This window comes from Anguilla anguilla, chromosome 16 (genome assembly GCF_013347855.1).
Source record: "Anguilla anguilla isolate fAngAng1 chromosome 16, fAngAng1.pri, whole genome shotgun sequence".
In the NCBI taxonomy this organism is placed as follows: domain Eukaryota; kingdom Metazoa; phylum Chordata; class Actinopteri; order Anguilliformes; family Anguillidae; genus Anguilla; species Anguilla anguilla.
The window spans coordinates 13,416,549-13,433,491 of record NC_049216.1 but is presented as its reverse complement, the minus strand read 5'-3'; the positions used below and the strand labels follow the sequence as shown (position 1 = coordinate 13,433,491).

General features: G+C 40.0%; 1 protein-coding gene across 9 annotated transcripts in view; it reads left to right on the top strand.

Annotated features, from left to right (window-relative positions):
- Positions 1 to 3,844: 3,844 nt before the first annotated feature.
- LOC118215438 (AP-3 complex subunit beta-2) overlaps positions 3,845 to 16,943 on the top strand; it is a 57,426-nt gene continuing 44,327 nt past the window's right edge. For 3 of the 9 annotated variants that reach the window (XM_035396245.1, XM_035396244.1, XM_035396246.1), the window contains exon 1: positions 3,845 to 4,066. In XM_035396245.1, the coding sequence (XP_035252136.1) occupies positions 3,957 to 4,066 (110 nt within the window). In that variant the 5' untranslated portion in view covers positions 3,845 to 3,956. Of the gene's footprint in view, positions 4,067 to 15,878; positions 16,717 to 16,943 lie in introns of those variants that run through there. The other 6 variants (XM_035396238.1, XM_035396243.1, XM_035396240.1 and 3 more) reach the window with 5 other exon arrangements.

Below are 16,943 nucleotides of genomic sequence, written 5' to 3'. Positions count from 1 at the left end.
AGTGCATTTTCATGATCGTAGACAACTGCTGAACACGGGTTCAGTAAGGTACAAGGTACCTGAGTATATTGAATCGGCGACACCTAGCCTTCATTTCTTTATTTGATCTTTATTTGAATATGATATTTATACGATGAACTTTCCCACACAGACCCGTCCCCTATATAACAATCACTGTGGGCACACTATGTAAATTCGTTCATGAAACCCGGCGTCATCCATAGCAATGAGGTGAACCCCACACTGTCTCATAGCTTTTAGAGTTCTCCCCATTCCTTAGTAAAAGTTGGTCTCAGCAGCTTTGTGAATAGGTTTCTTGGGGAAGGTGGATCTCCTCCCCATCAGAAGGTTCCCTGTGGATTAATGCTTCAGTCATTGCTGACAGTTCCAGTGTCTCCACCCCACTGAGCAAAGAACCTTGCTGTGACTCTGGATTACCAGGTGAGATTCTCAGGACACACTGTGGCAGCCAATCACTCTTTCACTTTCTCCCTTCACCGCATCAAGAGAACATACTTTTTACTCACCCAAGAGACCACTGCAACTGGGCCCGAGTACCACTGCCCACCTGGTCTTCAACCTGCCTAAATTCACATCACACCGCTTCTTACCACCCTTCACTGGCTTCCAGTGACCACCTGCATCCAAATAAACTCACAAAGGCAAACTCAGCTATGAGAGGTATTGATTATACCGAACGTTTCAACCAGATTGTTCATCTTGGCCTCCTCTGGCCAGCTGGCTGTTCCATCTTTACAGTCACCCAGCAGCTGTTCCATACTCATTGCTCTTCTCTGCCCTCTTCCCCAATGGTGGGCAGAGTCCCTCCTTCCCTAATTAGTCAAGAAGGCAGGTTCAGTAGTTGTTTTCCACAAGCATCTGAAATCCCGCTTTTCAGACTACACCTCTATCAGAGTCTTTAAAAAACATCATTCTCCCTTTATTTTACAGGTCTCATTGCATTTATCTCAGCAACACTAATTTTATTATTACCATCTCTGGCTCTAGTAGTTGTTTACCTACTATGTTAAATGCACCTTTCGTACATCACTTTGCATTAAATTAGTTCAACTAAAAATGTAACATCTTTTTAAAGTAATCATTTTGTAGCACATTGAATTAAATGAAAGCATTAGTTGATCTGAAAGATTAAAGGCCCTGGCAGTTAATATGGGTGATTTATTCTTCATGGCATACAGTATGTACACCGCTGCACTATGCCAAATTAGGCTGGCTTTATACGAGAGTGTTGGATGTTAAGGGTGGTCTTTATAAACTTTAGAGTTGACATTTTGGTATACAAAATGAAGTGTATCAAGCTATGCCAAACTGGTTAATTTATCCCTTCGATGTGGTCTAGTAAAATGGCTAACTGTCTTTCTTTGAAATGATTAATGAGTAGAGACAGGCAGAACAATGCTCTGGTAATGTGGATGAATACATCATGATGGAGTGACAATGAGCATTCAGCTCTCATAAAGGTAGACTTTCCTTTTTTTGTGGAACATTTGCGCCATCTTCTGGCAGTTAAAAATCAAGTGTTGTATGTTAGTGTACAATCTCTGTTTAGGGAAGGCTGTAGCTTCTGTATATGAGTATGCGAAGTTCCCCACAGAAGCAAAACCAGCTAACTTGAGACCAGTTTGCTGCTAGGAAAAGATGTACTCATAGATCAAGAACATATTGAATTAGTCCAAAACAATTCTCAATTGTAAAAAAAATCTTTTTAGTTCATATTTTGGTAAACAATATTTTTAGTTTAATGTTAAGAATAATTTGTGAGAAAAAATAACAGTTCACAGAACAATATATGCAGGGTGTGATTTATTTAAAATATGTTCATCCCAAAAAATATTTTTGTGCTATTTTTTCCATATGTAAATATTACATTTTGTCCAAAGATCTGAAACCATTCAAACCATTCATGAGAAATATGCAATAATAGAGGAAATCAGGAAGGGGGCATTACTTTTTCACGGCTCTGTACAAGGTGACTCAGTCATGCTATCCTTGCACAGGGAGGGTGAACAAAACAGGCGTGTGAATAGTTGTGTGAATCTAAGTGCTAAAATAGGTGTGAGTATCTTAGGAAATAAATCTGTAATACCAGAAAGGTGTTATTTTGGTTGAGTCTATTGAATCAATATTAAAATATAATAGCTGCTTGGTATACAGTAAAATGTCCAGTGTTAATTCAACTCGGAGTACATATGAGTCAAATTTGTACCATATGTACTATATAAGAATTGATTTGACACTTAACATTTTACTGTGTAGATGTATTTTTTTATTTTATGAAGTTTTTTCTTTATCTTTATCAAGGATGTGAATAATTTGGAGGACACTATATAAAATTATATATAGTTTTTCAAATAAAGCAAGCCTTTTTTTTGTATTTCTCAATTCAAACATCACTTCTGTTTTTTCATTTTGAATGTTGATTTCTGTGATGAAGGAATCAGCCCTGACATTTTAAATCATATAGTGGCATTAAAGGGCAAAGTTATTCCTAATACTTTAAACGGAAACATTTATCTTCTCCAACTTCCTCTTTCTGTGATTCTACTGTTGGATTCATAAAGTTTAATCATTTTCTCAATTTGCAGGGATCTGCAGTAGTGTGTTCCAATTTGAATGTCATGTAAATTAAAATAAGTCTAAAGAGTTTCTTTATTTCAAAGGCGTACTCATGGTTTGTAATAAATGCAATTGTATATTTTTTAATTTGCGTAATATAACAGTGATGCATGCATAATCAAAACAGACATTGCATTTATTCTTCAGCACTTATATTTGTGTTTATTCTGTGGGCTTGGTTACACAACAACGACTTATGCTGCATCAAACAATGAAATACGGCAGGAAGACAAACATTATTTGGCTATAATTGTTGTCTGAATAAAATAGCTGAATTGAATACATTGAATACAGGGGAAATTATAATGAAGATCATATGATGTGTTTTATTTGTATGAGGATGTAAAGACAAGACGATATATATATATATTGTGCGTGTGTGTGTGTGCATTCAGTGCAGTCCATAAGTATTTGGACAGTGACCGTTTTTTTCTTGTTTTGGCTCTGTACTCTAACACATTGAATTTGGAATGAAACAATGAATAGTAAATGTTGAAGTCCAGACTGTCGGCTTCAATTTAAGGGTATTTACATCCATATTCAGTGATCCATATTGGAATTACAGTCTTTTTTTTTTACCTAGTCCCCCAGTTGTGGGGGACCAAAAGTAATTGGACAATTTTCATAATCTTTAATAAAGACAGCATATTTAATACTTTGTTGTAAATCATTTGCATTCAGTGACTGCCTGAAGTCTGTGACCCATAGACACCACCAGATGCTGGTGTCTTTCCTGGTGATACTCTGCCAGTTCTATATTTATATACGGCCTATATAGTGGGCCACTCTCATTAGCCATTATACCCTTGAATAAGGAATTCCCATCCACCTGAAAGGATGATATGTTGAAATGAATGTACTATGTGCCCCAGGGTTTCTACTTGGCAAATAATATTGACATCGTGTCTGTTCTTGGCACGTGGGGGAAATAAGTTACAGATACATTGTTTAACTATTTTAAAACATGTATTTCTTGTTTTCTCCTTCATAAATTAATGGTATATGATTGGCACCAGCTAATAATGATAAACGTAAGGGCACAATTGGAAGGACAGAAATATGAAACGCGTTGTGGAGAAACAAATGTTGTATCCTTCAAAACACCCAACGCTATCAGGTCTTGCAAACCATACACATATAAACGTCTATGTTGCAAACAGCCTTACGGGCGCCATTTAATGCCACGTGACCTAAGCATCACCAAGGAGTGGTGTCCGTGTATCTTGGTTGCGGTGAAATAGATGTCAATGCACCTTTAAGAAGAGCCCCCAATATCCGTACTAAATCTCCATCGCTGAACTCCATGAAAAGCTGTGGTTATGTCGGCTAGCTCTGCTTACGATGAAAAGGGGGGCTCCTCGAGTGTTGGGGAGCCGGAGTATGGTCACGATCCAGCCAGCGGGGGAATCTTCTCCTCCGATTACAAAAGGTATGGACAGACGGTCATATTTGGTGTTTTATATTGTCATTTTAAAGATGACAGAAGGCTGATGGGGGAGGTGCAAGGGCCATGCAATTTCCTGCCTGAGAAGGTGGAGAGGAAGCGGCAGTGTAATCCATTCATTGGGTGGTGGTGCCTTAGAATAAAAACAACGGTTGCATATTATATTTTAAAGTTGATCATAGTGGCCATGATGGTCGATATTTTTTTTGCCTGCCATCATAGAAAACAGGCCGTGTTTCTCAGTCATGTTAGCACCGGGGTACATGCTGGGCCGAAACTATATTTGCAAAGCGTTGTTTGATTTTCTCAAATAATTACAATAATTACAAAACTGTGGAACTATGAGGATCGTGCGTTCTCCGTCTAAACATTCTAGTTATCGCTTTCTTTGATTTCTGAGTGTGTCATTGTTTAAGGAAACCGCCACGAAACGACCGTATTTGTAGCTATTCTTAGCTGAACATTATACAAATGCAGTTATTTAACAATTACGGGAATGAGTGTTTCTTGATCACACTTAATTTGAACCCTACTGTGCAGAAGGCTTGATTCGCGTGTGTTTTGCGTAATTTTGAGGTTGAAATGATATTCTCGTTTCCGGCGGGGAAAGTGTTTTCAGAACTGCCGGTTGGACAGCGCTGTGGTGCTGTGCGCAGCCGAGGTTGCGCGGCGGAACTTGCTTGTGCACAGATGGTACTCCAGACTGGCCATCTTAATAGCACTCCCCTGTGTTCTCTGCTTGACTGATGAATCTTGTTTCTCAAAGGAGCGTATTCTCTGTTTTCTCACATTCTCAATCAAATTTACAGTGATACCCAGCATGCAAATGCAACGTTATTTATAAAGGAGCACTAATGGTGACCAAGGTATACCGTTCCACGAGGCAAATCCTCGTAACACGTCCAGGGCGTGCAAACATATTTTTAGGAATATCTGTAATATATAATCTTGTATATAACTACCACACAGCTTCGAAATACATATAAACCTTTTAAATGACATTTTCCTGAAATTGTGTTGACAGACGTACCAAACTTTTGCCAACGTGTGGTTGTTGTATGTAGCTTTGGCGTATGCTGACGTTATTGTGAGTTTATGTTGTAATGGAAGACGAAACGCATGCACATGCCTCACAGAGCACTAACAATGCGAGTGTGCCTTTGGTCTTACTCAGAATCTAAAGTGAAGATATAACATTTCACCCTTCACTCTTACATATTACACTCAATACCACAGGGTAATGCTAGAATAAACAAAAGCAAAGATAATCCTGTTAACTGAATTAGGGTTGAAATTTGCATCTATAGTCTCCATTATTCTGGCAGTACCACACATGTCTGTCCTCACCAAAGCATTGTATGCAAGATGGATACAAGGATAAACAAAATATCAACTTCATCAAAAACTCAGCAGTACCCCAGGAAATTAAATTGATGTTACTTTTCTTTAATCAGTCGGCCTATCAAGTGAAAGGGTACCCCCAAGGTTTTCTGTCTACCAACAAACTAGAATATCAATGTGTTTTCTCAACATTATCAGTGTGTCATGCCGGCAGCGGTTTGGTGGTAAAGCCATCTTGCAGAAGCAGCTAGGTGTCTGTTTTAACGAGGCTCTGCATTGTGCATGGATCAGGCATCTATGGTGGCACCAATCTTGGTCCTTACTTTAACACTGACTCTGGAGCAGGAAAGAAGACCAAATTGCTGCTGTGTGATTTTTAATGTGTGTTATGGAGGTGAATCCAGCTCGCAAGCAAACACGAGCCTAAGCAATTTGCAATTCTCTGTATTTGCTTTATTGAGTATTTGATGAAGCAGATTAAAGCAGATTTTTAGTCTTGTCTTCAGCAAGAGAAACGCATGTTCAGCTGGGTTCAGGTCAGGTAATTGACTTCACCAGTTAGAACATAACACTTTTTGGCCGTGAAAAACTCAGTTGCTCTAGCAGTGTGTTTAACTTGGTGATAAACTTGGTTGTTTTAGTGGTGTGTTTAGGGTCATTATGCTTCTGTAAGGCGAAGCCCTGTTCAGTGGATTTTGCGACATTTGGTTGGTTCTGACAGCAGTATTAGGATGAATTCTGAAACATCTTATTTGCATCTTATTTATTAAGTCACATCATCAATTAAGACGTGTGAGCTGGTTCCAGTGGCAGCCATGCATTCCCAATCACAACAGTGCCTCCACCATGTTTCAGAGATGAGGGGGTGCTTTGGATAATGAGTTCCTTTCTCTTTCCACTTAATCTCTTCTTTACACCACTTTGGTGGTTAATATGAATATAATTTGTCCATACTAGTTTGTTCCAGACCTTTACAGTTTTGTAAAAATTTATTTTTTAGCTATCCCTTTTCTTGAGGCTTAGCAGTGGTTTGCATCTTGCAATGAGCCCTCTGAGGTTAAGCTGGTGTAGTGTAGTGTATTTTAGTGGTGCAAGCTAATGTAGTTCTGTGTATTTTAGTTTTTGACACATCTATGCCTACATCTTGGAGAGTGTTCTTGATCTGTTCAGCAGTTGAAATGGGTTTTTTTTTTCACAATTGAAAGTATTCTTCAGCCATCCACAACAGTGTTGTTCTGAGGTCTACCAGGTTGTTTGCTATTGCTGAGCTCACCAGTGCATTCTTGCATCTAAAAATGTGCCAGACAGTTGATTTTGACAAACTCAATGTTTTGGCTATGTCTCTGATCAATTTATTCTGATTTTTCAGCCTCATGATGGCTTGCTTTACTGGCATTGACACCTCTTTGGTCCTCATATTGAGAGACAACTCCAAATGTAAATGCCACACCTACAGTAGAATCAACTCTAGAACTTTTGTTAGCTTTTTTGTACTGGAACTAATGATGCAATGACCCAGAGCTTGCCAAGAAACAGCTGAGCAGCCATTTGTCCCAATTCATTTTGGTCCCCTAAAACAGAGGGGGGACTATGTATAAAAAGGGCTGTAATTCCTATATGGATCACCCCCTAATTAAAGCTGGCATTCTGTACTTGAATAAATAAAAATAAAACTTTTGTCACTGTGCAAATACTTATGGACTGTGCCGTATATAATGTTATATTACGTATGACATTGGCATATATAATATCTGCAATATGCGCCTATTGTGCTATTACACTATATTTAAAATATTTACTCAGTCTTGAAATCAGGTCCATTCTTCTCTATAGCAAGGACAGTAGGATTGTGTGCTGTGTGGAAAGGGAGATCATGTTTTCCTATTTGTGAATTTAAAAGCGTGTGTTTGAGTGTGTTATTATGATGGACCCCACCCTGTCCTGCAGAGTGGAGCATCGAGCACCTCCACTTCCGGTGCAGTGCTATTTATAGAAGCTCCTCTGTGTGGATCAGTGTGAAAATAGCTTGGAACACATTAATGATGCATGAGATGGTTCTCTAGACTGCAGCCTCTGGCCGTCAGACAAAATGCCTTCAATCTCAGGGTTTCATTTCCTGCGTACAGTGTCTTCTGTAAGATCAGCTTTTATTTAGATTTTGGATTGATTTATATCCTGAAGTCTGCATTACACTCAGCATTGCCCTGTGCTCAGCATTTCTGTTTGGCTGCTGAAGCACAAAGTGAGACTGTCTGCTCTTCTCTTAGGCCTCGATTTTGTGTCATGTCATGTGTCATGAGTTTTGTTCATGTCCATGACTTTTTTTAGCAATGCATATATTTATGTACTATGTATTATGCGCAGCTGGTTTCAAGTTAGGAACACGCTACTGACTTTACTAGGTATAATGTTCAGTAGGATGACATGCAAAACACTGCAAAAAAAGTGTTGATGGAACATGATCTGTATCGGAAACATCACTTTACATATGTTGCATATAATTAGATTTGATCACTCAACGCAAATGGATATATTTTATATTTTTTATATATATTTATATAAAGTATCGTATTGGGAAATGTTATGTTAGTTATAGAGTTATTTTCCACTTGTCATTTGTTTTATGTTGTCAGTATAATACTAATTTGGTGTTTGTATTTTATTAAAAAATGAAAAGTGTGCTATATAGCAGCATTTGTCTATTTTATCTGTAAAATGTAATTTTTTTACTGCGTCTTGTTTGTAACTTGGAAAAATATTAAATACACTCGACAAAAAAATGATTATGATTATTTTTTAAGTATTACTATATAGAAAATATTATGTTTATAAGCTTAGTTTGCTTATAATTTATGTGTATTTATAAGACACATAAGACGTTAAGAAGATACGTAAATCATTCTTACAGTTGTCTTGATAATAACAATGACAGCTTTAAATTGAAGTAGTGATTTTTTAAAGTTTAATGAGCAAACATTTGTTACCATGTGGCTGTATATCTACAGTAAAAACAAATACATGTTTAGTCATTGTTTTTGAAAAAAAATCTTTGGTAACAATTGCTGTTTGTTTTGCGAAAGAGCTTTAAACCACTAAAAATAGCAGCCCTCTTTCAAGCATGCAAAATTGAGGTCAGGATTTATTGGTTCACTGAAACATGGCTTTCCTGGAAATAGAAACAGCAGGATAAACTATTGTAGTACTGCCTCTGGTCCAGAAGAGGGCGCTCACTATCAAGCTGTAAAGGCTGCAAAGCTGTGACCTGTGCTAGGTGCACTGATCAAAAGAAAAATAGTCAGACTGATACTTTTCTAACTATACCCAGTTAATGCATATATGGACAAGGCTACAATATTGGTATGTATATACACTTCAATTAAAAGTTAGTGCTGCATTATATGTGCCGACTGTTTTTTGTATGTAAATTTTGCATTCAAAACTGAAAACACTTCCATCCGTGTACAATAGTGCCTTATACAATGGTTTGATGTACAATTCGATATGGAACAGAGGGGAAAATAATTGTTCCCTGCAGGCTGTTAGAAATACAGCACAGGGGATCTCTTCAAATGTAATGGCCAAATCTGATATAGAAAAAAAGATGCTACAGTAAAGCAAAATGGTGATGAAGCCAACCCAGATTTATTTCAGAGACAGACAATTGTTTACATTATTTTAACGTGTTATTTGGTATGTAGAATAACGTGGTGATTTCACTGCTGTAGAGTGTGTGGGGAGAAACAGCTTTCAATTTCTCCTCCTCAGTTGTCAGATGACTATACCTCAGCATTTGAAGGGAGTCTCACTGTACTTAGAATTATAAAGGAAATAGGCTAATTGTATTGTATTCAAGGGATGTTAAATTAGCTGGCATACAGCTCCACATCCCTGGTCTTAGTGCATTCTTTCATTCTTGATCCACACAATAAGAAAACATTCTCCGGAGGAATAGGTGTGATGTCATGCCTACAGCATGTTTGGACCATTTCTCTTCTGAGTCTTCTTTTCATTGGTTATTCCCCTGTTCTCCTTCTCCTCAAGAAAGCATGTCCTCCACCCAGCTATTTCTTTTTCTCCATCATCTCTTGCATGTTGAGTTTACGGTATCCTGGGTTTAGGAAGAACAATAGAAGGGTTTCAGTGGCAGGATAGTCCCTGCTTCATTGCACAAGAGTGACTCTTCTGGTTGATTAGGCACCTGAAGGCTGCCTGCACCAGCTGTGAAATGTGCCCCTATTTAAAAAAGGCTTCCAGAATGAAAAGGCTTATCATACTGCCATTTGCAATGTTGGTGTCTATCTGTGCTCGTATTTATCTGCCATTTGCAATGTGGGTGTCTATCTGTGCTGGTATTTATCTGCCATTTGCAATGTTGGTGTCTGTGTATGTGCCTGATGCAAGCTGAAACTGTATATAGTGCTTCTCCTTTTCATCGCTGTGCAGTTCATTTTGTACTTGTGTGAAGGTTGCCTAGGTGACAGTAGCCCACTTCATAAAAGTACATATATATGTGTGTGTATATATATATATATATATATATATATATATATATATTATATGTGTGTGTGTGTTTATATACAGTACAGGCCGAAGTATTATGTATTAGGTAGAGAAGAAGTCAGTTTATATATGCACATTTATTGAATAACAAACGAAAGTATACATTTTTAAAAATATATACCTACAATAACACAAAGAGATGGGTTTTACTTAGTAATAATCTTTGACATGACTTTCCTCAAAATAGCCTCCTTTGGCTTTAATTACAAATAAGAAAATTATTGGAAGTCTACCCAATCATTTTGCAAGTGGGGGAGGGAGGTGGAGGGGTAGTTAAATTGACTGAAATCTTATCTACATGAAGTTTTTTTTTAAACCACAGGTGGCATAATACCATTGGCCTGTAGTGTAAGTAAAATAGAGACTAAAGCTGAAAATATGGAAAAGAAGAAGCCATTAGGTTTAGTCAACATATTGTGACAAGGTTATTCCCTGTGAGAACTTTCAAAGAGGCTTAAAATTTCCAGGGACAGTGTTCAGTGCACACTCAGAAGGGTCCAGAGGCAAGAGGCTGGACAGTTTGACAGTCCATGGCAGGGTACACACACGATTCACTCACAAACTCATACCTATTGGAAATTTAGACTCTCCAATTAACTGTGTGAGGAAAGTGATGTTTCTTTTTCTCTGCCATTTTACACTTCCAGAAGCTAATTTCGTTGAGGGCAGTATCCTCTGGAACCCTACAAAAAATATTCTAAATTTACCATTCTCTCTTTTTGACTAAAACCTGTATTTCAGTCAAAATATGTTCTTTTTGTGAGCTTCTATGTTGAAAAATGCGTTCAAAATGATGACATGTCACGCAAACTAAATTCAAACAATAAAACCACATGGTTTCACTTTGCTGTGTGCTCTGACCTGCACTCAGCTGTCGGTCTGCTGTAAATCAGGCTTGTAAGCAGTAAGTTGGCTACAATGTTTTCAAAGGAATTTCACAGGGAAATGTAAAGTGAGTCTTTTTCACCAACAGCCTCACACACACACACACACACGTGCGCGTATGTGAGCAGGCAGTACTCACTATAATAACTGTTGATTTGACTATGCTGACCTCTCCCCTTAGACCTGTCCAGTGTGGTAAAAAAGAAAACTGCAAGGAGTTTCCTGCAACTGGCGTAGCTCATAGCGTCAAAGAGATAGACAAGCCTCCTGTTCACAACAGGGTGAGAGCTCACAAGGAGGAAAATTACAAAAATATATAATCAAATCATAAACGATTTAAAATGATATAGTGCCCTTTATCACTATGGCAGTGTCTTTTATGCAAGCATTTGCCAATAAACAAACAAAACACCGATAAGCAATTGATAAAGCGTGCGCTAAGCTTCCTCCTGCGCATTGTGAAAACACGAGGTGAAAGTAACTGGGTATGCAGCAGATTAGCTAAACCATAATTTCAGCTAGAAGAAAGCCATAAACTACATTTGAAAGCTATGTAAACGAGCTTGAAGAAGACGAGGCTGTAAGGTTACTGTAACGTATGTGTGGTTTCCAAGTTACGATGAGTGGATTATAGATAATAGCTTGCTTTTAATATATTAGTATAGATAATGCATTCACTGTTTGCAATGTAAGAAGTTGCTTTTTTAGAAAAGCTGCATTTTTTGCATTTGAAATTCTATTCACATACATAGAAATGCTTGTTTTCAAGTGCTCCTGAAAAAGCTTTCAGCTCAGTGGAAATAATGCATAATGAAATAATGACTTTTCTTAACCATGTGCAAAGAGCAGATAGATTGCTTATGCCTCTAAAGGGGTTCTCGGTGATGTCAATACCATCACTATAGTATTAGCAGTTGTTTAATTTGTTATTTAAAATTTGATTTGTTCCTTATTTTGTAACATAGGGTGGCAAAATGAGCTTGGGGGGTCCTATCCTTTTCTGCATTTTGAAAATCCACTGACAACACAAATCATGGTAAAGTCAATGTTTTTTTTATCATCCAGCGAACAAAATCTACTGTAATTTTCATTCTTCTGAGGAATTATCATTACTGTCCATTTAGCTATTATCTACACACCGAAAGTATTGTGTACGCAGGAATGTTATTATCTGTGGTTTATATAGTCACTCAGAATCAAGATGAGCCCTCCTACTGGCTTTTCTGACAAGTACTGGCCAAGCAATCCCTCAGTATAGCCAATGGGACCCACTGTGTGCCACCGTGTGATCTAGACTGTATAAGTTTTGCTTAGTACACAGCCAGCCAGTGGTGAGCTATTACGGTTTCACCTGTCAAGCATTTTAGCCAATTAAATTACATTTCCAAGGGTGTATAATTTGTTAGGCTTGCATGAAAGGACACACATTGTTTCTCCTGCGTAAACAAATCATAACTTTTCCAGTATGCACGTTGAAAACGGTATGCACCGGCAAGAAACGTTCTTCAGGCTTTATGCCTAAAAAAGTTGTTGTTTTATAACAAAAATTTATTTTGCAATGCATAAGTCTAAACAGAAGATTCAAAGGCATGTTCAATGAAGGACTTGATTTCATCCTTCCTTGGTGAGCATCTAAATACATTCCCAAAACATATTTATTATTATTCAGTACACTTATACAGGAGTATAAGGAGTAGGCCTGATTTTGAATATTAAATGTGGAATGTGAAATTGTGGGATGCGTTTGACATTGGGGTGGTATTTGATGAAAACGAATCAAAACAAATCAATGGACCTCAATCAACGAATTAGTAACTAGATAGCTATTGTAGTTATTTTATACAATATTCCAGACCTGCTGCTACCAATTTCAGCACACATCTTTCACTAGCAGTATGCAATATACTACAGTATACAATATATAGTATTTTACATCTCTAAACACCCATAAATATAATTTGGTTAACAAATGAGTCTCCAAATGGTCTTTTTGGAAACACTCCTTGACATAGATTATAAAAAACAATGCAGAATGCTCATTTTTGGTTGTGTTGTTATCAAATTTGAACCAGGATTTATCCAGTGTTGTGGCTGTGGCTCCATTGTGTTTGTAAACCCGCCAGGCACACCCACAAGCATCTGTACCCATTCAAAAAAATCTTGTAGGTGAGAAAAAAAACTTCCACCATGTTTAACCATCTGTTACTTTCTTTCAGAAATATTTGGAGTAATTCTGACTCTTGGAAAACGAACTCTAACTACCAATGTTTAGTTTTCAGAGGAGACCAGGATTATGCCTGTAGTCAAAAGGTTTTGAGAGTGTTTGCCATTTTATTTCAGGTATTTCATTTTCAGGCTTGTATTAAAAAAGAGATGATACAGAAGGGGTTAACCATTATATTCACTTGTCAGAGTGCAGCTACAGTATTTTGTTAATGTTACAAAGAACATAATTATTGTTGTTCTTCTTTAGTTGCTAGTTTCTCAGAATCTACAAAGGCCATATTGATTTAATTCTCAGAGCTCACAAACTGTACGGGAAAGTGAGTTTATATTAAGTGATTTATGAGTCATATTTACCTAACCCGTGACCAAAATTCAGCATTTGCTTTTGCTGTCAGGTGCACATTGTGCACAACTTTTTTCCTTCCTTGATTTCTCCATCGGTAGATCCCTGATGGAATCTTTGTAGGTTTTAGCCATTCATTTGTGCAATCAGAGGATCTGAAACTGAAAAAGGTGACATGTGACTTTAATTATACTGACAAAAATTTTACTATAAAAAGAAAATATTTAATTGCAATTATTTATTTTGACCAAATAGGTGTTCTGATTGGGCCTCCTTTCAGGAGGTCCTGACCTAGCAACATAATCCAGGCCTGTTTTCCACATCACCAGACTTAGTGTCACTAAGTTTTCTCTTCCTTTGTTGTGAAACCGTAGCAATAGCACTGCCATTTCAGATCAAACTGTAACTCGATGATGACAATGGTGTTAGTTTTAGGCTCTAGGCTTGGGGGAAATCATTGTTACATGCATAGTTTAACAGAAACCAAATTTTATGGTTCTGACATTCAGACCTGCCATTCAACTATGCACTATGTCTGAACACGTTATAGGCTACATTTTTTCCTTTATTAAACAAGATGAACTGTCACATGAAAATGGAGAGCATTGTTGGGCTGAATGGCCTGTTCTCTTCATTATGTTATGTTATGAAGAAATGCCACAGTAGAACTACTACAAAGTGCAGTAGCTGCATCACGCAGGAAGAGTCTGAAGATTTGACTCAACCGTGATATAGGCCTGTCTTAGTCTCACTCGTAAACCAAAAAAAAGTCCTGAGACCTTATATAATTTGCATAATTTTATTTTCACATCATGCTGGAAAGGGATCTTCACCAAAGAATACAGAATTCAGTTATAATGATGGGGGGAGGGGTTCCACTCAAATCTCAAGGCTAAAATAATAATATGCATTAAATAATCCAATAGGAGTGTATCCCACCTTTGACCTACTTTCCTCTCTCTTTGGAACACAACTCAGCCATTTTAATTCATCCATGTCATCTGCTCATTCGCTCCAGGTCCTTTTCATGTGTCGGGGGCAATACTGGAAGCATTCTTGGCAGCCTGGACTCCTCGCTGTTGCAAAAACATAAATAGTTTGCGAATGAATAAAATGTGACTGCTTTGTGGAGCTGTGATTCAGCGCTTTTTTTAGATGAGAATTTGGGTAGAATTTTGCCCCCTGTGAAGTGGCTCTTCCATGTTGTAGATTGGATGATTTGGTGAATGGTGGTTTGCTGCATGCGTGGCTCTGTGTTTGCTGTGGTAAATGAGTGAGTAAATATAGACTTGCTGTGCTCTGGTCAGTACAAGGGCAAGGTTGAGAGGGCCAGGGATAACAAAATGGCTAAATATTCCAGTGATTATTGAATTGAACTGTCCCAACAATTTGGTTTCCCTTAAACTTGAATTAAACCCCCATTCGTTTGCACAAAGTGGATAGACGGGCCAAGCTTACCTGATTCAAGAGGGAGGTTCGAAGAGGCAGTGAGCATGCAAGATGAGTGGGTGTGTGGAGGAGTTAAAGTAGTGCATGATGTCACGGTTAGAATCATACTGGTGAGAAATGGTGAACTGAGCTGACAATTCAGGTTGGGGGGGGGGGGGGCGTGTAACCGGTGTGGTGAATGGAAAAAAATAATTCATTCAGGATGACTACCACTGTCTATTTACTTAATCAAATCAGAGATGTTTCATTGTAAGAGTGCAGTATTATTACAGCAACAGAATGTTCCAATAAAAAAGGATATAACAGGAGTGGATATGGTAATTGGCACTGACAGGAGTCTCTGGGTGAGCGAGCCATGGACACAGAAACAATACTTCTGCCCACACACGCACACGCACTCACCCACACATGCGCGTACACGCACACACACACACACTCGCTCGCAGCGAGGTGCGTAATTTAGTGCCTCAACCTCCTTGCCTGTCGTGCATATCCATCAGTCACGCTATCCCCTTGGCAACACTGCAGGTCAAAAGTCAAGAGCACTGGAGCTTGCAATAACCTGTCAATGAGCCCCCCTCTCCAGTGAGCAACGGGAGCCGTCCACCCAGCCTTATCTCCCTTCCCGATCCCGCGTAGCCAGCCGCCCGCCCACAAAGACGTGAGGAAGCCACCTGGCTCCCGGCTGACGGAATCCTATCCCGCCGGATCGTGTTTCTGCAGGCAGGTGCCACGCATCTACAACAAAAACACAGAGAGATCCCCGCCGCTGTTTTCACTGTTGCAATAAGGGAAGCCAGCCCGGGTGGCGTTTGTGAAAGCTGAGTCATATCAGGAAAAACTGCACGGGGAGAGTGAGAGAGCGAGAGAGCAAGATGAGCAAAGAGTGAGAGAGGAGGAGGGGGGTAGAGAGAGACAGAGACAGAGAGAGAGAGAGAGAGAGGGAGGGAGGGAGGGAGGGAGGGAGGGAGGAGAGTGGAGTGCGGGAGACAGAAGCACAGAGGGGAGGGGGTTTGCTAACGTGGCCGAGGGAGAGGGCTGTGCCGTCTCTGCACAATAAAGAGGAGCAGGAGGAGAGGAGCGTAGGGTGAGGTGCTGGAAGACGGAGTGTTGGGTGAGGTGCTGGAAGACGGAGTGTTGGGTGAGGTGCTGGAAGACGGAGTGTTGGGTGAGGTGCTGGAAGACGGAGTGTTGGGTGAGGTGCTGGAAGACGGAGTGTTGGGTGAGGTGCTGGAAGACAGACCGTAGGGAGAGGTGCAGAGCCAGCTCCTGGGCAGCCAGTAGTCGAGGACCAGAGGAGGGCTGTACAGAGGAGCCGACGCCTCCGACGGCCGAGGAGGGGGGGGGGAGCCCTACGCACGACGCCACGCCTCGGATCCGCTCCACCAATCAGCACTGGGAGCCCATCGCGCCTGCACTGGCCTCTCCACATCAACCCCTCTGTGCTCCACATGGGTGTCTGCGCCCGCCCCGCCGGTTTCTCCTGCGCTGCTGCCCCCTCAGGGACCTACTCCCCGCCGAACCGTCAGCCCCTTTCATCAGTCGGAGGGCTAGCGGGGGGCGTCTGAGCGCGGCGTCTCCGGAAAGTGGCTGGGAAGATGACGACCATGCAGAGGCTTCTGCAGCTCCCGGTGAATGCGGTGAACATGGTGAAGACGGCACAGGTTCAGGAGGAGGCCAAGAGCCCGGTGCTGACCCCCGACGGCGGGCAGCAGACGTGGTATAACGCGGTCAGGCCAGACGAGCTCAGGTACCTCCGGTCCGGCGGCGAGCAGGAAGAGCGGCCAACGCTGGAGGAGGGTGTCACCAGCGCCCAAACACAGCCTCTGCGGTAGGCCAACGTATACGCTGCACTGTAACACAGCGTGCATAGAATGGTCATCATAGTACTGACATACTCTACACATCTGCATCACTGACACACTCAACACACTTGTGTCAGTCACACACTACACACCTACTGACTCTACATTCACACCGCAGCCATATTCTACTTCCTCATCTCGCTGACTGCCTCAACACACCTGTATTATTAACAGACTTTCCACTCCCTGTATC